The sequence below is a fragment of the Oryzias melastigma genome, linkage group LG22, assembly GCF_002922805.2.
Source record: "Oryzias melastigma strain HK-1 linkage group LG22, ASM292280v2, whole genome shotgun sequence".
Taxonomy (NCBI): Eukaryota; Metazoa; Chordata; class Actinopteri; order Beloniformes; family Adrianichthyidae; genus Oryzias; species Oryzias melastigma.
Window position 1 is genome coordinate 16,614,609 of NC_050533.1, and position 26,905 is coordinate 16,641,513.

The window sequence follows — 26,905 nt, forward strand, 5'->3', positions numbered from 1 at the left end:
CCATCTGCATTCATTTTCCATCTCATTCTTTTAGTTTCAAAGCGCCGGACCACAGGAGATCAACCAGGAAATCCACTGCTATGAGTTTTGGCTCAACTCTCTCTGCACATCACGACATGGAAGAATGTATTTGTTAATATTTTGCAGTGTTTTACAACCATGTGTTCAAATGCATCCACCTGAGGCACAACAGGCACCTGAGGCATTCACCAAAAGCAATTCCTTTTTGTCTGGATAAGGAGTTTGAGTGCTGTCATTTTAATATTTTCCAACTCTTGACAACAGAAAAAAATATGACTTGTTTTTTTTTATTTATATTTATGTCTTTTTTTGTCCTTTAATGCAATAGTTGTATTTTTTTACAACCCACATTGCAATTAAAAGTTTATGCAATTTCAGCCTTCCATGTCTGGAACGGACGGTCACAGGCTCTACAAACGAAGTCAGATTAAAATTACTTCAAGACGGACATTTACAGAAATAGAGCTGTGAAGAATAAAAAAAAAGTCTGGAGAAAAGATTTGCAAGATTTATACTGCTTTGAATTTGCGCTCCGAGCCTATTTCAGGCCCTAATAAAAAGTAAAAACACAAATGAAGAAGAATCTCCTTCCTGTCACTACCAGTGTGTGGCAGCGGACAGGTGTGTACAACACTGGCTGGATGACGTTCATAAAACCACAGAGCACGCTCTTGAACGCAGCACACGCGGCCAGTGGGTGCACCTTCATACAGGTAAAGCTACGTTCATACCGCCCCTGGAAGCAGACATTCAAGCTGCCACTTTCTGGGCTTTACGTACAAAGCGCTTGTGCATTGAAAGTTAAGCCAGGTCAACGTTTGACCAACCACTCGGGTTTGGAGGATGTCCCTTTGAATTCCCGGGAGTGCCAACTGATTCTAAATCGATCAATATGGGCTCAAAATAAGACCATAAAGATTTGCAACTGCATATTTGCACATAAATCATTTCATCATACCCCAAAATAAATCTGCCCAAAAATTTAGGTTTGCAAATGCATAAAAAGATTTGCATTCGTGAAATTACTGTGTCTTTTTTTTTTTAGCATGTATTTTTTTTTTTTTTTTTACTGATGTAAAGCTAAAAAGAACTGTATGCGAGTTCCTGAAGTTGCAGTTGCAAATTCTGTCCCTGTCTTTATACGTCTTTCTGATTGGATGACCACAAGTCAAACCATCCAATCACCATCCCGCCCCGCTGCAGACTTTAAGGTGTTAGCATGACCAAGAGGAATGTACTGGAAACAGTTTTGGTTGTCTAGGTAAATCCTTAAAAAACAAATTTAAAATTTGGAAATAAAAGGGGAGATGGCTACAGTTTTAGAAGATAATTAAAGTTTTAAATATTTCCAAATTGTCAAGTTTCTTTTTTAAGGATTATCCTATGGAACAAATACTGTATGCATTCCTCTCGGTCATGTTAACACTGAAATCCACCTTAAAGACTGCAGTGGGGCAGAAGAAGCCACCTGCTCTTTGATTGGACAGTTTGAATTGTGGCCATCCAATCATAAAGACGTACAAAGGAGGACAGAATATGCAACCGCAACTTCAGGAGCTCACACCTAGATTTTCCTTCACATCTTATAAAAAAATGGTCGAAAAAAAATTAGAAATTATTTCACAAATGCAAATCTTTTTTACGGGCATGCAGATCCCTTTTGCAAACCTACATTTTTTGGGCTGATTCATTTTACGCTATAATGAAACTCAATTTATGTGTGAACATACAGTTGCGGTTGCAAATCTTTATGATCTTATTTTGAGCCCATATAGAAATTAATAATTGCTTTATGTGTCTGGCCGGAATTCAGATTATCCTGATTCAGGTAAAGTAAAAGAAAAATTGCATTAAAATCCCACTTCCCTGCTCCCCAAAGGTCTGTAGGACTTTCGTGACCATTTCTCCTCATTCTTGGAGACAGACATGCAAACGGAGGGGGAAGAGGGGTTTGTTTGCAACCATGTCAATATCTGAAAAGGTACAAAAATGCATCTATTTTGAGAAAAATGCTGAAAAATGAGGATGTGGAAGCGCGACAGGGAAGCTCTGCATAGCGGAGCAGAGGGAAAGTTCCCTCTTTGGGTAAATCTGATAAAAAACTAATTAAGTACATTGGTTCTACTCAGCTGTCAATCAACTTGATCTTTCCCCCCACATGAAACATAATATTTCATCAATCTGATCTCTTTTTGTTTATATTCTTCTGCTTTATTTCTAGTATTCTCCTTTAGATTTAACTTCGTTTTTTACCAAAAAAATATAAATAAATTGCTTCTTTAAAAAGATCTTTTTGGAGTGACCGGGAAGCAAGGCTTTATTAGCGGGAAAACATCCCTGTTGTGGTGATGTTCACACTCAGTCAGGGCATGCAGCTCAGAGAACACATCCACGTCTGCCAACTCCACAGGGTTTCTTCAGCTTCCATGTTCTCGGTTTTGTTTTGGTTACAGCTGACAGATGAATTTATAGACGACAAAAATGCCAACCGTCATTTGTTGCTAGAAAACGACCCATTCTTTTGCGCTTTATGTCATAAATCTGTCCACCCCTCTGGTCTCAACGTTGGAAGCCAAAACCAAGAACATGTCATTGTGACCATGTCTAAGTAGGATAAAACTTTATGCATTTTCCCAAGTTCCTAATAGATTTTTGTCAGTGCTTCACACTCATCCAATTTATTTGTCAAATGCAACCTTCCTCATGATGATTTAGGGGGAAAAAAAAAAAAAAAAACTAATCATTTCTCTCAGCTCTGATATTTCCAAGTCATCTGAGCTTTGGGGTCTTAATTCCAGGCTTTACTTGATGTTTTGAAAGCTCAGATCGGAGCTTCCTCATGTAAACAACTCTCCTGCTTTCATATATCCTCATTAAAGATCTTAAATAGTTGCAAATATTAGTGCAGAATTCATCAAAGCCACACAGAATGCAAAACAGCGGGAAAACAAAAATCTATAAAAAAAATATTCGGAGAGAAACAAACTTGGCAGAAAAATAAAGAAGAAATGATAACAGATTGGATGGAGCTACTGCAGCACACTGCCAACAGTGTGGGACACGTGAAATATGAAATGGTTTTTTGATGGTTTTTGGTGTCAAATTATTACGTTCATCGCAAATAATTAATTATAGACAAATTATGATTTTTTTTAATTGTTTTAATGTAATTTTTATTCTATGGCTATTATCTAATATGCAAGTGGTAATGCCTAACACGGTTTACGTTATCAGCAATGAAATGACAGACTGATTGCGTCGACACTTACTTCTGCAAAGTCCATTAATTTCTGATTATGGACATCTCGAAGGGCTTTATAGACCGTTTCCACGGTGACATTAGACACAATTAACTGTCCTATGGAAACAAAATAGAGAGTCACTTCAAGGATGACACCCCACAGCGCATGTGGAGAGGACTGAGCACTATAACCTCACTGCTAAACTAACTTAATCAGTTCTAGTGTAGGTTTGATAATGGAAATAATGATGATGCTGTTTTTCCTTCTCTCTACAATGAGCAGAGCAGTTTTATTGTTACTCAAGAGGATGTAAAGAGTGTTTTCCGTCAAAGGGGAAGAAAGCTCCTGGCCCTGATGGTATTCCTCCTCGTGTTCTCAAACTGTGTTCAGACTAACTTGCTCCTGTTATAACTCACCTGTTCAAAGTGTCACTAGTTCATGCACTGTCCCAAGTAGTTTTAAGAAATAATTTATAATTCCAGTGTCTACGAAGACACCTGTAGCATGCTACAATGACTATCACCCTATGGCTTCAACTTCTTTAATGAAAACCTTTGAGCGTCTGGTGTTGGAAACATATGGCTGTATGCTGATGTCAATGGAAGGCAGTTTCCTGTGACCAGAGGCCAGGATGTTGGCAAATACCAGGTTTCACTTAGATAAAGGGAAATCATAAGCAAGAATGCTTTTTATAGATCTTAGTTTGGCTTTTATCTCTCTTATTCCTGTGAAACTCATTCACAAACTGAAATCTCTCGGTCTCGGTCAAATTCGCCATTTTGTCTGATGTCCAGTGAAAGGGTCTATTCCGATTATCCCGTTTTCACTCACCAAATTAAATAGTAAAAACTAAATCAAATATTAGTACTTTAATCTTGTTTATGTTTACATCAATTTCCACAAAAACCAGATTAGTTGATAGATGGTGCAACACATTGTCATGGTAACGGCAACAGAGCCTCCACCGCCCTCGCTCTGAATGAACCACAATTCATTTTCCGGCCTTATCAACAAAGCATTTGTCAAAAGGTGAGGATTTTTATCAGTTTTCCCGAAGAGTGAAGAGATACAGCATCCGCAAAAACGTCGACACTTCTTTTTTTTTTTCTTGGGCCACAAATAGAAAAGCCCACAGCCAAACCGTCGCTTTTCATCCCTCACTTCCCCTTCTCTCTGGGCCGCTGGCCAGCATGGATGAATGGCAGCTTAAACCTTCTTGCTCCCTCTGCATGGAATCTTGTTCCATTACAAAGACTAGACGGAGATGGTGCTGTGAGTGTGTGTCTGCGGCCTACGCTCGCTCAGATATCTCTTCACACCTCAGCAACTTCCTAAATTCCTGCAGCGGCAGGCACCAGAGTGAAATAGGATAGCAACACTAAACCATCAAACAACCTGTAATCAATACAAAATATCCTGTATATCATTTTTGTCTACACTTTCATAGCTCCATTAAAGATCAGTGAAACAAAAATTAATAGAGACATGCAATGTTTAAAGGAAAATCTCAAATTTCATACTTTTGCCTCGTACTAATGATGTAATTCCAAGCTACAGTGCGTAGGCCGAGAAGCCTTATTAATAATTAAAGTATTTAAATGGATTTAGTCAATATATGCTGACTCAGCCCACTCCTTGGCAGTGCTTCATAGTAATAAAGGGTGTCCGTATCATGATAAATTGCCTCAATTTTCCAAGCGGTCCAGGTAAAGCAGTGAAAATGTGTGGCAAAAACACTGTGAATATTAAATAAGGAGCTGTGAATATTCCATGGGATTATTGATCGATCAAAGACAGAAAAAAAGAAAAATATTAGATGACCTGAAAAGAAAAGGGGAAAAACCCCCAAAAAGTTTGTTTCTTTCAATCAAGAAATAATCCAAATTTAATATGACATCAAGATCAAATCTACTCAACTTAAAAATGTAACTTTTTTTGGAACAACCTCATCTCATAAGTATTAAGTGAGGTATGAAGCTGATCGGTTCAAACAGCAAAGAGGCTTCACGGCCTCTTGTCTGCTCCGCGAGGCCACTTCCTGCCGCCGTTTCCTCCTCCTCCTGATGCTGCGGCTGTGTGAAGATGCGATATAAAAATCCATATACAGCCGAGGCCCAAGATTCACTTTCTCAGTCGTGTCGACTGAAGATAAGCTGACTCATGGTGCATGACAGGTGAATGCTAAGCAGCGTGGAGGAATCTTATTACAGGGTTGAAGAAGCGAACTGCTTTAGACGCTGCATTGGCTGGAATTATCCACATTGTTTGCAATGTCATAAAAATATGCAAAAAAATAAATAAATAAATAAAAAAGGGACCCAGATAATCAATCAGGAAACACAAACAAGGGCTAGAAATCAGAAGTGAGTGCAACATTCATTAAAGCACAACATGTGAATTTTTTCTAGAAACTGCAAATATTACACTTCAGCCTCACAGCACCATCTCATGGCCTCACTCAGAAATTCATCCATTAAAGATGCTGACGCACACAGGAGAGTTATTAGACTGTTTTTTGCAGAAGGTCGATCTTTCCAGGTGAGAACTTGAAAGGTTTTTGTACACACGGGCACCAAGCATGGCACTATTTATGTATTGATTATTCTTAACCCCAGTTGATAAAAAAAAATAATAATACAATAGCATTAACCCTTCATGGCTGCAAACTTGGAAAAAGTTTTTTTTAATCATAATTCTGCAACGAGTCAAAGAAAAGTCCCTTATTGTGTTGTTTTACTGGAGCTAAAATTGTTGGTTTTGTTAAATGGACTTCAGTTTGGTCATTTTTTGCTTAAAAAAGTTACAATACAATATAGCAAACTTACCACCTTTATATTTAACTTTTGATCCAAACTAAGAAAAATGAATAAATAAATAACATTGTCAAAATAACCATAAAACCCCAGAAAAAAAGGGTTCTATGGGGTTAAAAAAATAAAAATAATAAAGCTCATTATGGAGTTGTTGTTTAATTTTTATTTTTGCCCTAATATCTGAACATGTTTTGTTTTTTCGCAATGATATTATAAGAAACGGTGGTTTAAATGTATGAGGAACAGAGTAGCACTAGGCAACTGATAGTAGAAAATAAACTATTGTCTTTTAAGATTAACTTTTAGAAGGAAAAACATCTCTCAACTAAAAACTTTGGATATTGGACAACAATGTGTGTTACTTAAGAATGCTCGTATAAAAACAAACAAACTTTGACAGTTTTATTATTACTCACATTCAGTAAGAGCCCATAAGGACTAACCAAAGACAGATTTTACTATGGCTGGAAGAAGACTAAAGACAGATTATATTGAACTAAACAAAAACAGAGATCAGAACTTTCAATTTTATTGGTTCTCTTGTCAAACCATGAAAATCAGCATCAACATATTCAAGTTTCCTGCTTTATGGTTATGGTCATGATTTACCGTTATGAGTCTTGCAAAAGTTACTTTAAATGACAGTTTTGTAAACCTGTGAACTGTAATGTTGCTGAATTGTTAGTGCAAGACCCAAGATTAGAGACGAGCCGCAGCTCTGTCCCCAAAACCGTCCACGCCGTGACTTACAGCAGAATAACAGGCGAGTTGATGATGCAGAAAATTAAATAGATGTTAACGTTGCTTCTCGTGTTGAGGCCAGAGCATGATCAGCAGAAATGTAACATTTGTCCATTATGTGAACAAAGTGCATCATGTTAAGACTGCAGACTTTAGTGCTTTTAATTGGGTAGGAGGTAAAAATCAAACTCAGGCGAATTTGTCCGTCCATTCCAGACATGAGTCAGATTGCGTGCTCACACACAGTTCTGTTGTACCATAAGCAAAGGAGGGGAAGAAAACACACATTTGAGAGAGTTTGAAAACAGCTTTCTGTTACGTGACTTATGAAAAAACCCAAAACAATAACACGGACACTCACAACCAGGCTTATACTTAGATAAAGTCAAATAAATACAACATTTAAATGTAATGATAGTTTATATTGGGTTCATCCCAGTCTTGTTCAGGTCTACAATCTCATCCATGGTGTCTTTTGACAGCTCTTTGGTCTTGGTCATGATGGAGAAGTTACATTTCTGACGCAAGAGAATTCTTGCTTGTTTGTTGAAGCTAAATGTTTATTTTCTGCACATATAACATATAAAAAAGTGAATTCCTGGATTATTTTCTTACATTCTGTCTCTCACAGTTGAGGTGCATTTATGATGAACTTTACACCTCTCATCATTTTAGTTGGGACAAGCTGCAGAATAGCTTTTTGCCCCACCGAATACCTTAAATATGATGAATAAAACATCAGATTTATCTACTTTAAAAGTCTGTTTTAACAAATAGATCTTAGACTCTTGATGCATAAAAAGAAAGAGAAATCAGGAAACAATGTTCAAAGGCTTCCAGGCTTTGATCAGTAGACTTAGTATTTCAGGAGTGGCTGCTAACCTGTCGAATTATTAGGTAAAAGTTGAAGCAATGATGCTAATAATCAACTCTCAGTTCATTTTAGCTGATATTGGGGGTGACTGCTTTTGTTCTGAATTCTACTTAGACTTTGAAAACAAATATGATCCACAAAAATATCCTCACGAGTTTCCTTTGATTCTCTGCTGCAGCTCTTTTTCAACTCTCCTCACACACAAACACAAACTACGCTTTAGCCCTGAGCTGTGAATCATCGTGATGAGCTGTGCAATGAGCTCGACACGGCTCGTCTTTTATCATCTGCTCAGTTTGAGGTCTGAGGCTGGCTGTAAGAGGTGCAATCAGGCAGACAGGACGCCGTTACTGAAGCACTGATGGTCATATTGGCCAATTATTCCCAACAATGACCTGCTCCAGAGCTGAAACCTTTGGTCGATGGGGATAGAATGGATCAGGGGTGAACTTGAGGCAGAAATGCTATGAATCTCCTATTTTTAGACATTTTCTATAGATTGAAGTGACTTAAATCCCAGACATGGTCACTACTCCATTATATTACAACAGCAAATGAAAAAAAAACTTTTAAACAGTGTGTTAGTTAACATAAAAGATGATAGTGTAATGTCTTAGAACTGATGGTGTTCCAACACAAAAAGTAAAAATCTTGACTTTTTCGCTCAGTTATGGGAGTGAAGCTGACGAAAAGCATTTCCACTGTTGCATTGTTGGCCTGGAGGATGTCCAAACAAACAGTGGGAGCACAATTACAATCTCCTTGTCAGGTGTTGTGGAGCTTCAGGCTGCTAAATGAGTGCCATATATTCACAGCATTGCCGCTGTGCTAATAATGAAGGCTGGAATGATTGGAGTTGCTCCGGCGTAATTGCCGCAGTGGGATAAACGTGTTCCGGACGTTCGGGGGGACAACAACATGCATTTCAGCGGCTAGATAGAAGTCGACAGTGCTAAACAATAAAGAGGTGAACGCTGGTGCTTGAAAAACAGAACGCTCATAATTACTGCAGAGATGCTCGGTCACGGTGGTTTGAGTGACCAGGCAGTTTGTAAATGGATGATTCATTTGTAAAGAACAACTTCTGTTTAATCCATTACATTATGCATCTAATGCATATTTATGTAGGTAGAGGCCAGGCTGTTGCAATAGATTATTATGTACCTGAGATGCATTTAAGTAGAATCTTTCAATCTTTTCATCTTCATTTGCACATTTTGACTTTAATTGGTGTTCGTCTGCTCAAATGACACAAAAGCTTTCCTTTTAGTCTTTGCTCGTTGACTCCACTTTATCCCCAAATATATATTACATAAATTTGCTGTTTTTCTTTTTTATTTGTCTTTAATGATTAAAAATCAGAAAAAATCAATCAGAAATATCAGAAATCAAAGGAAAAGTTGATTGAGTTGAGCTGCTTTCATTAATTCCACTGTTTTGTGGGATATTTTTTAATCTAAATCCTACAGTCTACATAGCCCCTAGGTGTAAATGTGAGTTAAAGTCCCATAAATTGTCATGCACGTAGGTGTGTGAATTTTTTCTCCACATTTAAACCATCCTCTGGGGGAGCGGTGAGCTGCAGACACAGCCGTGCTTGGGAACCATTTTGTGGTCTGATCCCCTAAACCAGGAGTCTGCAACCTGCGGCTCCAGAGCCACATGTGGCTTATTGATCTCTCCATTGTGGCTCTCTGGCCAAAGACAAAAAACGAATAAAAGTATTTTTTAAAGTAAGAATTACCTAAAATTTGAGTCTCTTGTGTCTCTTTCGACACGCGTCAAATTTACAGCTTGACGCCCTGAACCTCCAAAGTTTTTCCGGACTGGAGTGTGATTCATTGCCAAATCATGGAAAACATGGATGATGTTAAGAAAGTGACTTGGATTTATATGCTATGCACTGCTCTAAAGAGGCATCAACCACTATGTAACCCTGTCTGGGTTCACCAGATCATTCAAAGTCTCTCCAGGTGCAGTGTATTCTACTCCTGACGGCTGTTTTAAAAATGACCTCCGTCTGTCCGTATAGGTCCGCCTGACCCTGGGTCAGGCAAAGCTGGGACTTAGTGCTCGCCAACTTCAGAGGAGCCTGGGCAGCAGAGCTCACTAACCAGCTACGCTGTCCACTGGGCAGATGGTTAGCGTAGCGATCAATCCAACTCCATGGGCTCTGTGACAAGCTGGCTCCCTGTCCAGAATTCATCCTGCCTCCGCCCAACAGTAACCAGGACAGTCTCCGGCACTCCCGTGGCCCCAGCGGATTAAGAAAATGTATGGAAGTTCAAATCCTCCCATTGAGTGACCATATTGGATTTATTTTTCTACCCTTTGATTGAGTAAATATCACGTGCCCAAAGCTGAGTCCCTGAATGCAGCATTAGAGACTCGGCTATGGATTTGAACTCACAACCTTCTAAGTTTCAGGTAGACACTCTACCACAAGGCCACCTTGCTGGTAGCTAGAGTGTGTGGTTGTGTGTGTTAGGCCCTGTGATTGACTAGGAAGCCATCCAAGGAGTAGTCCATTTTTGCCCAACAACAGCTGGGATAGGCTCCAGCAACCATATGACTCCAAAAGGGATTAATAGAGAATGAATGGATGGATAGGAAAATCCTGAGTGGATATCTTTATCAATTTCCAGTTTTGTCACATGTTAAATAAGCCCCAGAATTTCAGCTTAGATTTGGGTTCAAAGGCCTCCTTTAACCCTCAAATGCTAATTTTATATTAGACATTAGCAGATCGGTGAGGCTGTACACACTGTTTAGTGCAGTGTAATTTTTGACGTTTGCTTTATAGATGTGATGCAGCAGTGAGTGAGAAGAGTCAAAGGTATAACATGTTTGTGTGAGAGGCCAAATTGCTCTTTAGACCATCATTTGTCCATCAATGACCAGTTTGGAAAGGACTGACTTAGTGTTAAATCAGAGAATGGCTGCTCTCTGTTTACTCATCATGCCAGGGACAGGCTGACACAGACAGTCCACAGACCAGCTGCCCTTCAGACTGACACAGTGTGGCTGAAGGGCAGCGTGTTCTACACACCGATATGATTTAGAGCAAACACAGAACCTATAGCAGTCTTAATGTAGATGCAAATATTTTAAGTCACAAAAAAGGACAGTCTTAGTGAAATAAAAGCTTTGCATGTATGTCAAGACTTCAGGCATGAAACTCTTGCGCAAGCAGTATTAAAGACCCACTGCGATGAATATTGTGTTTTTGGCGTTTTTAACATGTTCTTGGTGCTTTTTTCTGATGTTGGATGACATATTTAAAAATAAGTATTTCTTTACTCAAATCGTTGTGAATCAGGAGCAATTAAAAAAAGGTCATTGGAAAAAGCTTGCAGATTAGACATTAGGCTCACAGTGGCAAGCCACAATCTACCTGCTCTGCTCCATTCTGATGCATCACCCTGTGGACAAATAGATCCATGTACGTCTTTGTTTTCCTCGTCTGATCTGGCTCAAAACTGTACGACTGGATAAGTCCAATATTGCGGGCCACTTTTTTATTCTGGTAATGCTAGCAGGGGAGCATGTAAACAGAGAGCTCTCAACAACGACAAGCCCAAGAGCTGCAAGTAAAATGGCGTATGGACCTAATGGTCCAACGGAAGATGTATTTTATCTAAATGGCGGAAGTTGCGATCTCGAAAATGGAAGTTTTACTTTTATGTTATTTTTTGTTGTTTATGTTATTGTTGATAGTTTTTTGTTGTACTTTTATTACATTGTGGAAATGAAGCCAGAATATAGCAATTATTTGTAGTTTTTAGACAAAGCAATCTTTTATTTCAGTAAATATGTAAACATGAACGTCGATCTCTGACAGCTGCAATGCATAACAGAGTTTTGTGGGGGGCAGAGAAGAACGGAGCTGTCTGATATTATAAATCCAACAACGAGGAAACCAATCATTGCTTGATTTTGGAATGGGGAACGACATGAATTTCCAAGAATAATGAGGATCAGCGTTGTCTAAAAATTGCAGAAACTCCACGGTTCACCGCAAAAGCCCAGCCCACCACTGTTACAAGAAGCAAGCAGTTCGGAGTGGACAGACACGCCCCCACCTGTGAGCAGATTTCAGTCGAGCAGAACACCTCTAATCCAGCAGGATCAAACATCTCCAGAAAATGATCCTTTATTATGTGTCGCAAAGAAAATAAGGAAAACTTGTTAAAATAAACAGATTTCCATTAGTAAAATTTTAAAAATTAAAATTTGAGAAGTTTGCATGGTGAAAAAAAATACAACTGCAGCAATAAGTCACACCCTGAGACATTTTTCTTTAAAATCAGAAGTTCTGCTGCACTTTGACCTACATGTTTACTGCGGACAGCAGAGTTTTTCCTACAGTGCAACAGGCTTGAGTCGCTCTATTTTTGCAATCAATCTGACGCAACAAAAGTGCAGGAGCACGGAGAGGGAGCTGCTTGAATAAATGGGCTGTTGTTGCAGAAGTCCTCACAGCTGAGTGAGTACACATGCAGTGCTGGAGGGAGGAAGGAAGAAGGAGCAGCAGGTGAACCCTCATAAGTAATGGCAGAAAGTGGAGTATGTCGTCAGCCTTCGAGTATCCATCAAGTATACCAGAGCACACACAGTACGCAGGAGTGTGCGCACGCTGGGTATTTTATTTGTGGTCTGTCCAAAACAAAGTTGGACACATTAAATGAAAGCAGCGCGTTAAATACAGACGTTAATAGAGCAGCTGCTGCTCCCGTCTCCTGACAGGGAGATTCACAGCAGGACGGAGGGCCTCAGACAGCACATATGGAGCATTAAAATGGATGTGCTGTGGCTCCAAACAAAAGATACATGAGGTAAGGAAGAGAGGAGCCATTAAGCTGGATGCAGCTCAGAGACTTCCGCCACCTCAGCACAGGGACGAATCCGGAAGTTTGTGTCAAAGCTTGAAGGATTATGACTGAGAGGGTTCTTTTTTTCAGAAACAAGGTTTTGTTTTTTCTCTATTTATTACATTTTCATTTTTATAAAGTTTTCAACTTTTTTTAAGCTCTCTTATCATTCTTTTAGAGCTCTTAGATACGGTAGCCTTAAAGTTCAAATCATGACAAAAACACAAAAAGTAACTTAAAATCGATTGGTATTTAATTTGTCATGGTGTTTTTGGGTTAAAATTCAAAATATATTTTAGAACAGTGTCCCCAGGTGTAATGTGTTTTTATTTACAGAGTGCCACACTTAATCTCACCCAAAAATGCATCAGGGAGGGGCCCACCACCTCCCTATATTTGCTAAACTACTAACTAGGGATCGCTCCAGCGTCTGCACCGAAGCCGGACTGCATTCGGTCCGGCTTCGGTGCAGACGCCGAAGTCTTTATGTAACTTGAAAAGTCCAAGAGGCACTCACGCTGTATCCAGTCCGGTTCGGATTCTGGGGTGCTTCATATTCGTTTCATTGGCTTCAAATTTTTGCCAGATGTTGAAGCTGAACCGGAAGACTTTTTGAGAAGTTGACAACCTAAACCAGACATCATGCAAGCAAATGTAAGCCGAATTCGCTACATTTACCTAAAGATATACAAATAATATACAGAAAAAATGAAAAAGCAATCTGTAAAACTTTTAGCAAACTTTCAAAGGATGCTATGTATTCAAAAATTAAAAGTAGCAGCATGCTGATACTATAGCAGGATGGTTTTACTGTGTTATTTTTTGAGAACAGATTATTTGGTGCATTTGTAGGTTTTCTTGCAACCAGCAGTCAATTTTCTTCACTACGCGTATTAGATCGCAGCATTGTTAGGCACTTCTTGGTCTACTTTCTTTTAGCTGCATTTATTCTTCCAGTGGATTAAGCAGTTGCTCAGTCTCATTACTTTTTCCTCTCCAACACTAGATCGGGATTTGGCGAGCGGCTTTGACCATTTAAGCACCAGAAGACGTGATAACAGGATGTGAGATATTCACAGTGGACATAAAAAAAGCAGGAACAGAATGCTGAAATATTTGGAGGCTAATTAGAGTCTATAAATAGAAAAAGTCTGAATGGGAAGCATAGAAATGCTGAGTGCTCATCAGCACAAGAGGTTCTGCATATGGATCCCATTTGGAGCAGAGGGACACGCTGGTACCAGTGAGAGGGACAGATTGCAAAAACCCTTGTCCCCTTCAGCTTCTGTGCACAAAAAAAGTGGTTTGCTTTAAAGATGGATTTCTCAAGAGCTATTAAGTGGCCAGGAGAGGGTGCCAACATTCAATAAAGTACAGTAGCAGAGAGCGGATGAACTCAGAAATCCCAACAGATGCAATGCAGTGTCTTTATTCACCACCCGTAGATAAAAAAATAAAAAAAACATTTCATAGTCATCTTAAATTCACCGTCTCATCACTAAGCCTTCGAGCATCTCCTAAACGTGTCCTCATGTCCCTCATCAGTGCAACACTGTACTTCCTCATCAGCATCATTTCCCACTGTCACTGTTAAATCATTGCATCTGTTTAGCATATGCAAATCCAGCCTCAGTCAGCTGCATCGGGGCACTAATGCCTCCACGAATGCCTCCAAATGTAGCGTTTGCATTGGCTGGAAGCGCCGTTGCCGTGACAACAGGATGCCGAGTTTGACTTTATCTTTCAGGAGCCCTGCCTTAAAGTTGAAACCAAACACACGTAAGTGGTGAGTAATGAACTCTGGGTCTGTTGAAGCGCCGCTGCAGAGAGGCCGCACGTAAGTGAGACCTATCTGTCGATCTGAGGCTTTTTAAAGAGCTGAAAAACGGACTGAAACGTGCATGAATGCATGAAACCGCCGTGCAGATGTAGATACCACAATGTCAGTAAAAGTCTCGAGACACCAACATGACCATGAAAATGTTTCAGAGCTTCAGACATCAGTGCCTGGGGTTATTATTATTATTATTATTTTTTGTATGTTTACTTTGCAAGAACACTATGTTCTAAGGCCAGCTGTGTTGTGCACTCCCGGAGTCTTCCATATTCATTTTGCAATTTCCTGCTTAACTCATAACAACGCATCCTTTCAGGTCAGGCTAAGTCTCATAAAACAACTAGATTATTGACTTGAATAATGTTTTGTTATTAACCTCCCACACCTCTGCCATTGCTTTGAAAGCATAAACAAACAGAACGGGTTGGATTCAAACTTCAACGCTCACAAAGCTGATGATTTACAAGTTTGTCAAGTTTTCTCATCTGCTTAAGCACAGATAATCTTCCCATTATGGTCCATCACACATTAATTTCATGCTGCATGATTCATCACGCTTATAATAAGCAACTCAAGGATCCTCAAACTCATAAGAAAAAAAATCCCAAAGTCTTCCGTCACTCTGAAGGTTGATGCTCCTTCGCCGCACGTCTGCATGTGTCACACCTCCGAGGAGAGTGGAGTGGAAGAAACGGAACAAAATGCAACCTAAATTCGACGTTCACCATAGAAACTGCAGGAAAAAAATGACCATGGTGATAAATTGGCTTTGTTAGTGGAATGGATGGTGTTTGTGCCCGTGTGCAGCCACAGCTCGGATAGAAGGTCGGAAAGGTTGAGTTTCTTGGAAAAAAAAAGTCAAAACTAAACTGTTAAGAGAGGACTGCAGCAAGGTACCTGAATATATTTCTCTGCCTTCAAAAAAATCATCAGTAATCTCTTCACATCTGCAACAATGTGAAGAAGCTCTTAAAGACGTTTGCAGGGGGACTTTCTGTTCACTTCTTTAAACGTTTAGTTCAGCATGGAAAAACCTTGGCCACTCTCGGGACCTCTCATCTTCCAGAACACTTAAACGCTTGTTCATTTGATTATGCAAAAGAGCAACTTCAAAGAGAAACCTTTAAGAATCAAAGCATGTCATGTTTGATATCAGACAGATGTTTTGGTAAAGTCAAAACCATACATTAAAGACCCACTTTGATGAAAACCATGTTTTTGGAGTCTTAGACATGTTATTGTAGCACCTTTCTTATGATATGGGAAAACTAAGGTTAAAATTGTATTTTTGAGTATTTCTAAATGCAGAAGAAACAGAAAAAAATAGGGATGTAAAATATATTAGATACGTATGGAAAAATCGATCGGGCAGTGGAAGTAACAGCAATATAGGGATGTAAAAAAATAGATACATATCGAAATTTGACAAAGAAACTATAGTACCATTTGAAAAACACAAATATGAATACAATTATGTTGGTTAAAAGGAATAAAATCAACCAAGAAGTAAATCATCGATTTCTGGCAAACTGCAGTTTCTCTTTCTGTTTTTTTCTACCATCTTTGTCTTTTTATGTACATGTGATGCAAACAAAAAGACGTCCAATCATAAGCTTGCTTCTTCCAAGTCAATACCTGAAGAAATTTCTCAGTCAAATGACACGCATTATTACTTATATCATCAAATGCCTTAAGAATAAGAAATATCTAGATTTTAGCGTTTTTGGTAAAAAAAACAAAAAAAAAATAGACTGTAAAGTGTATTGCCAAAAGGTTAGATGAATCCTTTATGTATCAATTCATGTATTGAGATGCGAATCAAATCGTGTGAAAAGGAAAGATACACAACTTTAGAAAAATATAGTAGCTGTGATGTAGAAGCTACATTTGGCAAGTTCTGTACTATTCTTATGCATCTATTTATAGACGACTACCATGCCTTTGTATTCCTCGTCCGAGCTGGTATCAAAAGTGTACAGCTGGATAGCTCAGATAGTGCTCGCCATTTTTGTTGCACCAGTAAAATTGGGTTGGGGCTAATGTGAACAGATGGATGATGAGAAGTAAGGGTGGCCTTACTACTACTTTGGCTTACTACAAACTTCTGATCCACTCCTGTTGCTCCGCAGAAACTATGTCCTAGAAAACAAAACAGTTTTCTAATTTTGACTAAAAACGGCAGAATTGTAGTCAAAAGTCCACGGAGAATTATGTTTATGTAGATAAAAAGTTGATCAAAGTGGTACTTTAATAAGTAAAAAATAGATATAAACACCAGAAGGGCTGAGCTGACGTGTTAGTGGACAGACTATCATCACTCCTTCCTGAAACCGGGTTTCTCGCCTGTCTGGTTCTTACCTGCGTTCTTGTCTGGTAGGATGCAGCAATGTTTCTGCAGTATGCTCGGCAGCACCTTCCGGGAAACCAGACAGGGACATGTGGGGAAGGGGGAGATGAGAGAAGAGGAAGAAAGGAAGATGTTAATGTCACAGGAGCTCGGAGTAGATAAACAAGTCGGAGTTCAGCGCAGAGATCCATCAACAGGCGTGCATTTCTGACACATCAAAAACTGCTGCTTCTATGTATATCCTACACTAGTCGTATGCACAGCAATCTAGGTTATATATAATTAGATGATATCTGCAGGGTGGGTATGTTTTTTAGATCCTTGATTTCAAGCTCTCTACTGCTGCTTTAGTACATGAATATTCAAGGTGGTCCCAAAGGGCATATTTGAGCAAAAAACAGAGTATAAATCCACTCACACATAAAGGTATTAATTATTTTCAATTCACTCAGGGAATAGAAAACAGAAAATATAAAGCCTGGGGGGGATGGATGTGACCTCTCGCTGTCTTTCTGAAACATTTGACTTTACAGAGTACTCTATTAAATGTGCCAGGAATAACTGAATTAACAAAAGCAAAAATAAAGGGTAAACATTTCATTAAAAGTGTAGTAGATGCTTAAGATGACATTGATTGACTTCAAAGTAACATTTATGCTGCACACTCTAAAGGCCGTGTCACACAGCCACTGCGTCCATTTTGTGCTATGCGTGATATACATAACTCATAAGTGTTTCTTGCCTTCGTCATTCGATGTGCGCAAGGGTTTTTGACATACGGCTCTTTACGTGAATTCGGTTTTGAGCTTTTCCAAATTTTTGATCAATTGAAAATTATGCAGTTCATGTGTACTTTATGGGATTCATACACAATTATTACACAAATGGTACACAATATGGTAGATTTTTCCAAGATGTAAACACAAATGTGTGGCTTTCGACAACCGATCCACATGTCTAACAGACTTTTCACACACATACCAAAGATAAATAACTTTTATATCATGTATACACGGCACATGTTACATTAAAATTACATAGTTGACACATGGATCACTATTACATACAAACAGCACAATAATCACAAATGGTTCATGCACGATCCGTGTATTGTGTGACGGGTAAATAAACTGGACGATCTTTTGCGTCTCATACTACCCCCATCTGGCTTTTCCTGATGGGGGTGGGGTCTCTCATGGGCAGGTGTCCATTGTCGTGCAAAAGAGGGCCGGGTACGGAGGTCACGAATGAAACTATGAACGTCTGCCCAGCCCTTCTCGCAGATCTCTCCAACTTCGGCTCCCGCGGCGATCCTCAGTCTTGGCAAATTTGACTTCTCAGTTAACCACCATCCCAATAAAGGCACCAATACTGAAGATTATTTGAATTTCCTTGTAAATAAGAGGCAACCCAAGCTTAGATGCAACTACCAACCTGGGATATCTGCTTTTCCTGTCGAGTTATTCAAACCAAACCCAGGAAATCCATCGCGTCTTTTCTCTTTTTACACAAAAATTCACTACAGCTAGCAGAAGTGTCGGCCATTTTGTAAACCCTTTCACACCAGAGCAGTAGCTCTGGTGTTTACATTCTTTTAACAACCTTAACTCTTCAATCGCGTACACAATTAATGTATTTCTGGTGGATTCTAAAGCAGAAACTTGTGCAGATATGAGACACTTTACCGAAGCAAAGTGGCTACACAATCAGCATAGATCAGCTGATTCTGTCACAGAGGAAAGCCAAAATAAAAAGCCACTTTTCTCCGCTTCAGAATCAGCTGATTCATCTTGATCCCATGAATGGCCATATTATTACGTTATGTCAAAGAGCTTGTGCAATTTAGGTGTCACCTGCCACATCTTTGATGTTAAGGGGTTAATCCCCTGCTTTAGGCTCCTCCCTTTAATACTCTGTTCTCAGTAGAAATCAAATTGACTGCCACAAACCTCCTACAACCTTCATGGACAATTTCTTCAGAGTTCTAGCAGAGAACAGTGAGCTCTATAAATACATAATATGGTTTGACTCAAACCACAACACCATTATCTGGTCTTAAATTTGTGCAGCAGTTTGAGTATTCTGATAATCTATAACTTTGCCTTCAAAGTTTACTCTCAGTCATGTCTTTTGTTTTATCTCACTAGTAGCTTCCACGTAGGCTACCCATGTGCTGAACTTCTTTCCTTCACAAAAAAACCAAAAACCTTTTTTGCTCCATTTTGAATTTTTGCTACAATCTTATCCATGTTTTTGCCTTGAATTGCTGCTAAATTAATATTCTCCACTTATGTGACAAATTTACCTTACTATCAGACAGATATTCCTGAAATGAAACTGCCCATGTACTCAGTAAACATGTTAAACTCAGGAAAGGTAGAGGTTTTTATAAATCAAAATGTTTGTTTGCCTGAGTTTTTTCTTTACATAACTTTTGATCTCACCCACTGACTTTGTTTCACCTGAGAAACTGCTTTTGCACATTTTTCTGCCTCTTTTTGCTTTAATTTCAACTACAACAGCTTCTCCAATCAGCTTTAGATGTTCTGCACCATGACTGCTGGAATGGGTTTAATCCAAAGCCATCACATAGGTGCTGCACCTGTCAGACATCATCTGTGTCTAGGTGCTGCAAGAGCCTGTAGCTCTGCCACATCCTTCCTGCAGAAACTTTAGGAGATGTACTGGACTCAACTGCATCCCTGGACAGTGATAAGGTAATCTTCAGTCTTCCTTTAGCACATTTAAAGTCATCTGTAAGACTAGGTATGGAAGCTCCAGGACATTTCTTCAATGGAAAGCCCCGCTCTAATGAAAACACTAATCGTATCTCTACCTTAGTTATGGAGACATCAGACTGTAACAGCCAGAATAAGAGTGGAGAAAGACCAACTGTAGGGACCATAGTTTCAGAATATCCAAAGTCTCTATATGCCATCTTCAACCTGCTGTCTTGGCTTAGCATAGTGATCTTAATCATAAGGGTTGTCAACATCTCTGGTACATGGTGCTTTGGTAGTAATTTTTGGTGGGAGTTGTCCTAAAGTGAAGTCCTACTTCCTACAAACCTGTATGTTCCATTGTCATTTTGAAAACCAAGAAGGGAAATTGTGCACCCTGCCATAATCCCTACTTTCAACATCAGTCTGTACGTTATAAATTCAGACATGCTTTTTTTTTTTTTTTTAAAGTGATTAGTGAAAAGAAAAACTTTTTGTAGTGATGTTGACTTTTGTAGATGTTTATTTTATCAGTTTACTTGGGGGTCTTTTGCCAGGTTCTATAGCAAATCATGTGTTAAAATTTGCTTTTATGTACATCAACAAACATGTTCAAAATGAAATATGTTATATAAAAATGTGGAGAACATGGAAGCTTGAATATAAAAGAAGTATAAAGGTTCAATTGAAGCTTTGATTCTTTCAAATTAAAAGACCCCTTTTGACATCCTAAAGGAAAACAGTTATTCCAAAGCTATTGATTTAGACTTATCCATCTACTGTATATTCAAAACTGTAACTATTTACTATTGATTCTTTTTCATTTCATTCAAACAGTAATTTACCCCCAAAAAAGACAGACTTTTCAAATTTTGCAACTCTAACGTGGGGCCTTAAAATATAACTTTTGCAAAGTTAATACTATCTGGCGCGGCCGTGGCGCAGTGATAGGGCGGTCATCTCCGGATTGGAAGATTGCAGGTTCGATTATCGCCTTGCCCGCCCATGTGTCGAAATGTCCTTGGGCAAGACACCCAACCCCAAATTGCCTCTGGTGGAAGGTTGGCGCCAGTGTTCGGCAGCGGAGCCACCACCAGTGTGTGAATGGGTCTGTGACTGTGTAGTGCTTTGGGCCTTTGAAGGAAGGTAGAAAGTGCTATACAAGTATACGCCATTCACCATTTAAAAAACAAAAATAGTACGATAAACAATTATTAAAAAGAAAAATTAGGTAATGTAAGGAAAAATAATTCCCAATTTTAGTATTTTTCCAAAAATGTCCAACTGTTTCTCAAATCTGACTCAGCCCAGAGCTAAAGACTTAGAAAGGTGGTAAATGAGAACAGAAGAGTGGAAGCCCATTACAAATGAAAGTATCTAAGGTATGATTTTTAAAAAATGGTATTGTTGTTTTTGTTATAAATACTAAAACTGCAATTCTTCTCGGTGAGGTACTGATAAAAATATAGTTTTTGTTAGGGTTAGGGTTTGATCATTTCTTAATAATTTCTTAATCTTTGTCAACGACACCAATATTGACTCAAAAATTGGGAGGAGCAAAAGTTTTAGGTGCCCCCCACCCTTGCTCCTCCCTCATAGCTCCATCCCTTGACCCTAATATCCATCAGGCATGTAAATGCATCATCCACAGCTCTAACACCCACTTCTGTGGAATGTTTGCAAAAAAATTGAACCAAACTCTCAATTTTTTGCATATTTACCTTCACTTTAGTTCTGGAAACAACAACTTTTGGAGGTTATACTTTTATTAAACTTTTCAGCGAACGTCAATATAATATCTAATGGATAAACAAAAATGTCTCCAATAAAAAAGAGCCTAAGGATGTCAGACAGAGACATGGGCAGATATGGAGATGGCTCAGCAGGTGCTAATACCCCTCCTTTGTCCTTGTATGCCACTGACAGATTCTTTGCAGCTCAAAATGACATCCGTACTCCAATAAAGACTTCACTTTATCATTTATATAGTAATAAAGTTAACATTCCTTTACGCGGGCACTTCTCTCATCTGTTCTGTCGATCCTCTCATGGACTGAATGAGAGCCCATCAGACAAGCATCCCTTTTAATTAAGTGGAGCACATATAAGATAATAATAAGCCTTTAAAGGGAGAGAACTCCAGACATAAAAATAGAAATGAACTCCAATGGCTAATCTATAAAGAAAATTTAAAGGGGATTTCAAACATCATTCAGAGGAGCAAAGAGACTTTAGCTCATTCAATAGACTTGTCATTCACATTCACCTGAAAGATAACCCTGTTTAATATGAATGTCCTATTCACGCCTATTCATAAACCAGATGTTTTTAACTTTGTTTTAAAGTTTACTTTTTTAATGCAGCCTTTACGTCTACATCTTTAATGATGAGAAAGTAAGAGCAGAGTGATTTTTTTATTTTAGAGACAATTGATTATCTTTAAGAAAAGATTGATCAACAAGGAGCATTTGCAATTTGATATCCAATAAAGGTGAAATGTGAGGCATGAAATCCACCATTATCACCTGATTGACGTTTGGTAAATTACCTAAAACTTGTTTATTAATCTGACAAACTTATGTCTAAGTGTTTATGCTTTAGTCACAATTTCCCTAATGAATAGATATGGGGTGTCTGCGGGTGACAAATGATCAAACTTGTACTGGTTAAGCAGGTGACTTTGCTTAAAGTGACCATATGAGCCACAAGGTAAGACACTCCTCCACTCCCTGTAAGATGCAGATGTCACTTTCTATGACCCTCCACCCGCCGGGACAACCAAAAATGCATCCATACGGGTCAACCCCTGTACAGGTGCATGTAGGTCTGAACTGTGAAAAAAAAAGGTGAATCACCAATCCCATTCCAGTCCTGCTGTTGTCAGAGTGCCTTTTAGTCCACGAGAAACCAGTTGTCATGAATCAGTCCCCTATCTCCCTCTCTGGCCTTCAGTGAGAACTATCTCCAGAGTTCTAGCACTTTTTGGTTCTCCACACTTCACTTCCCATCAGCCCCTGCTGTCACTCCCGGGAGCACACAGCTGATTCTCATCAGTAAGTAGGAGTATTCAGTCTGAGCAAAGTGTTTTTTGTGCCACTCTGCCTGCATCACTGAGCATTCTCAACCTGACCTGATCTTCTGTTTCCCCTGACCCTCGCCTGGACCCTGACATGAACATGAAGCAGTGTAGGGAGTTAAAAGATCGTAACTATAGTTAGTGCAAGGCTCTAAAACCTCAAATTAAAATCTTACAATCCATGCCAAATTTACCAGGAAACCTAGTGATGAAAGCAGAGAGGTGACATGAGTTCACTTATTGTCTCCAGTTAAAATCCTTGAACCAGAAGCTTGTACAAATTTGAGACATTTTAAGGGAATCTTTGTAGAAACATGTGAAAAAGAGTCACAGTTGTCTAAACGAGAAGGGATAAAAGCATGTATAATCAGCTCAAGGTTAGATTGGGTAAAATTGCTTTTAGTTTAGCCACGTTCCTCAGGTGATAAACAATTTTTACTAGGAGCATCAAATGGGAGTCAAGAGACAAATTTGTTGAATTCAACACAGAGGTTTCTGAGACTAGACTGCATGCAGTAGCTCAGGGAACCGAGGTGACTTTTGATGGAGGGTATTTTAGCATCAGGGGCAAACATTTTTGTCTCTGTCCTTTGAGGGTTTAGTAGTAAGAGGCTGTCATATAATCACGTTTTCAGGCTGGCCAAACGATTAAGTAAGACAGATTGCTGTAATTGGTTTGCCAAAGGAACAATAAAGCTAAATATCATGCCATGAAAATGACATGAAATGTGACTTAATTTACTGAAGAATTTACCAAAAAAGAACAAATAAAATAGGGCCAAGGATAGAACCTTGCAGAACACCACTAGACAGGCTGAGTAGTGAGTATCGCCAAAATGTTTTTATCATATATGAAACACTGTATTCAGAAATGTTAAAGAGTAAACAACTAAATAACAATATCTAAGCAACTTTGTACGCCAAGTTTGGAGGGAAGAGAAATTAATTTTCCAGTGGAATTTGGAAGGTCGACTATAGAAAAAAGTTAAAACATAAATAACCACGGTATATTATTACCATTTTATTATTATTGCTATAAATTTGGTATGCCAGGGTTTACAGAAAGTTATTTTTGAGAAATGTCAATATTCTTGAAATCATATTTTATGTGCTTTGATTTTTATGAAATAATTTAATGATAAAATATATTTAGCATTAACCTGAGACTTCACTCCACTTTACTATACTTGGAAAGTGGCACTGGGTTTTAGTGCACTCATGATTTGAATTATTTTATTTTTTTGTGTTGTCAATATTCTCTTTACTCTTGATCATGCATCTAATATTGAGACAAATGGATGTAAAACCACAGAGTAACAACCAAATCTATACCGCTGCGGACATGACAACAGAGCAGCTAGTTTGAAATAAATCAAACATCAACCATGACATACACACAACGGATGCTGGTGGCTGGCTGGCAGACTTATTTAGGAAGTGTGGAAATCGAGCTGCCAGATCACACACGCCTCTCATTCAAGCCTTACAAAGATTGAAGTCTGGGAATAGGGATTCTGACTTTACACACAGGCGTCGCATCTTGTTGCCTTTAAAGATTCAGGTTAGACACATAGCAGAGTAACAAGGAAATAGGAACTACTTTCTTTGCACATAAGGATAAGTCCAAATTTAAATTGATGTAAAAAGAATTCACTTTTACTTAAAACTATTATGTGAAACAAAATCTTGTTGCCATTCCCTGTTGCAATAGCCACACCGTTATAACACACAGCAACGTCATCGGTCTACACCTCACATGCACCTTAATGGTCCAACACTCAATAGAAACCCTCGTTTAAATTGCCCGGACCACTCTAAACAGGCCAGGAGTGGACTGGTCCGACCTGGACCGCTCTGTAGAAACAAGGCATTTAGGCCCCTAGTCATCTCAGACTGGTCTCTTGTCCATAACATTGAGTTTACTGGACTCAAAGCCTCCACAGTCACCAGGTCTTAACCCATTAGAGCAACTTTGGGATGTGGTGGAACGAAAGATTGTCATCATGGATTTGTAATCAACAACTTTGCTGCAACTTAACTTCCAGCACCTTGTTGGATCTATGTCACTAAGGATTAAGTTCTGAAGGCAAACAACCAATTAGCACGGAGTACCTAATAAAGTGGCCGTTGGGTCTCCGTTGACTGCACTCAGGATGTACATTTGTCTGATCAGCTTTGTGCAGCTCTTTGTACCTCCAGCTACAAACCTTTATCAAAGTAGAAGCTTTCACGTTGGATTGTTGAAGCTATCTGTGTACCTTGCACCAATTAGGGTCCTCTTTTGCCTCAGAGTGTGAAGCTGCACTCAAATAAGGCATTAATACCTCTTGGACCCAGTTTCAACAGACACCTGTGAGTGATAACTGCTCTGTGAAGAGCTGGTCATCACCTCACACTTTTATTTGATTTGAACAAATAGAGGTGATAACTTGGTCAGTGTCTCACTGTGTGCCTACTTTCTGTTGAATCAGAGTCTAACCTTCCCTAGTGCTGCAACGGTTGGCTGCATGCAGGGCATGTCCATGTCCCAAAGCTATAGATGGTAAATGAAGAGATTTGGCACAAAAAGATTCAAATGTTATCGTTTTAGTTCTCTATAAGAGAAGAACAAGGTATGACTCTTCTATCCTCTACTGCGCAGTCAGGCTATTAAACTGAAGTTGGCCTTGAAAACATGGATTTGTCACATCATCAAATGAGGAATGAAAATGTTTAGTCAAACATGCAGGAGCGTGATAGCCCATCCACTATCTTTTGCACCTCATTCCTCTTTTTAAAAGGGACAGAAGTTGTATACCTAAAATTTAATTTGTGATAAGCAGGATTTTTTTCTTTCCTTTAAGAAAGGTTTGACTCCCATTTTTTTAATAGAATTTTCAAAATACCTTTCAGTTATTTAGGTCATTTTTTTCTGTTTTTAATATATATTTTTTAATATTTACATCTATTCTTTATTCATCAGCTTTGGTTTTAACGTTGATGTTCTTGACGTAAAGCACCTTTTTGGACTGTGGTTGTGTTAATGTGCCATAAAAATAAAGAAGAAATTAATTCAATCAGTCATAATACCACCGATTAAATTATTTTTTATCAAAAACAGAAATCCCAGGTGCATTTTGGGTTACCGTTTTACACAGCAGCAACTGATTAAATTCCTGTCTCAATTGGAAAAAAACATCCAAACTTTTCCAGTTTACTGAGTAGAAAATAACAGCAGTGCAGAAAAACTCACTGGTGTCACGAAGTGCATCAATTGCAGATTTCAAGCCTTTTTTTAGGCCATTTATGGAGAATGAGCATCACATTTTCTAAACAAATTTAGCTCCCCAAACTAATACCATCGCAGACTTTACTTTAAAATATGAGAGTAGTCAAACAAAGGCTGGTGTGAGGCAGGAGTACAAAAAAAAGGGCAAAGAAGCAGCCAGAATGCATGCTCATTAGTTGAGATTAACAACTGAATGGATCTACTCAGATGAGTCATAGCATCTGAGTCAGCGGGGAAACTTTTCCTTTAACACCACCTGACCCAAAAGATGCAGCGTTTAAACTAATGATTGATTTTTACAATGTAAATCCTTTCATATGGGTATTTTTAAAGAGAAACTGTCTCACAAGACTGCATGGAGAAAACAAATTAGTTTCTGTAATAGAACTTGTACATAAGCCAGTATATAAACATAGTTTCAAAAATCCCATTAATGAAATCTGTGAACACACACAAACTGTTTGTTTGCTGCAAATTTAATATTCAGGCAAATTAAATAGATGGTTTGGATTTTTGTCGTGAGCGTGACCTTGTTTGATACCAGACAAGGTCCACTGTTGTCCCAGCCAAGATATTAATGAAATAAATACAAGACTGCATGCTGGCCAAATGTCCCAAACAAACACACTCACCACATCCCAACACCCCATAGCTGCTGGGTACAAGCAATTATCACAAGTGGCAGTGTATAATAGGATACCTCGCCTCCTGCTACAGAGGGGTAGAGTGCACCACTTTAGGCACTAATGGGAAACCTGAGAGGACGGACAGGAAATGGAGTGACTCCAGTGCATTTTAAAGCTCTTCCTGTCCACCTGAGCAAAAGTACTTCCTACTATCGGACAGAAGAATTGAGATGTTTACAAAATGACCAAGTGATGGGCGGTAAGTGAAATGAATTAGATTCACATGATACATAGGCACTTAATAAAGCATCACTTGAGGTTGTCAATAAAGGAAAAAATTTAATCTGATGTTTTTTCATTGTAATCCAATTTCTTTCAGATTATTGTGATAATCCAAATCCAGATTATTTCAATAAAGCTAAATTATATACTAATGGCATACCTAAACAACCAACCCAACAATTCAAAG

General features: G+C 38.8%; 1 protein-coding gene across 5 annotated transcripts in view; it reads right to left on the reverse strand.

Annotated features, from left to right (window-relative positions):
- dlgap2a (discs, large (Drosophila) homolog-associated protein 2a) overlaps positions 1–26,905 on the reverse strand; it is a 189,452-nt gene that overhangs the window by 156,977 nt on the left and 5,570 nt on the right. For all 5 annotated transcript variants that reach the window (XM_036210030.1, XM_036210029.1, XM_024266139.2 and 2 more), the window contains exon 2: positions 16,758–16,812. In XM_036210030.1, coding sequence (XP_036065923.1) covers positions 16,758–16,812 — 55 coding nt within the window. The remainder of the gene's footprint in view (positions 1–16,757; positions 16,813–26,905) is intronic.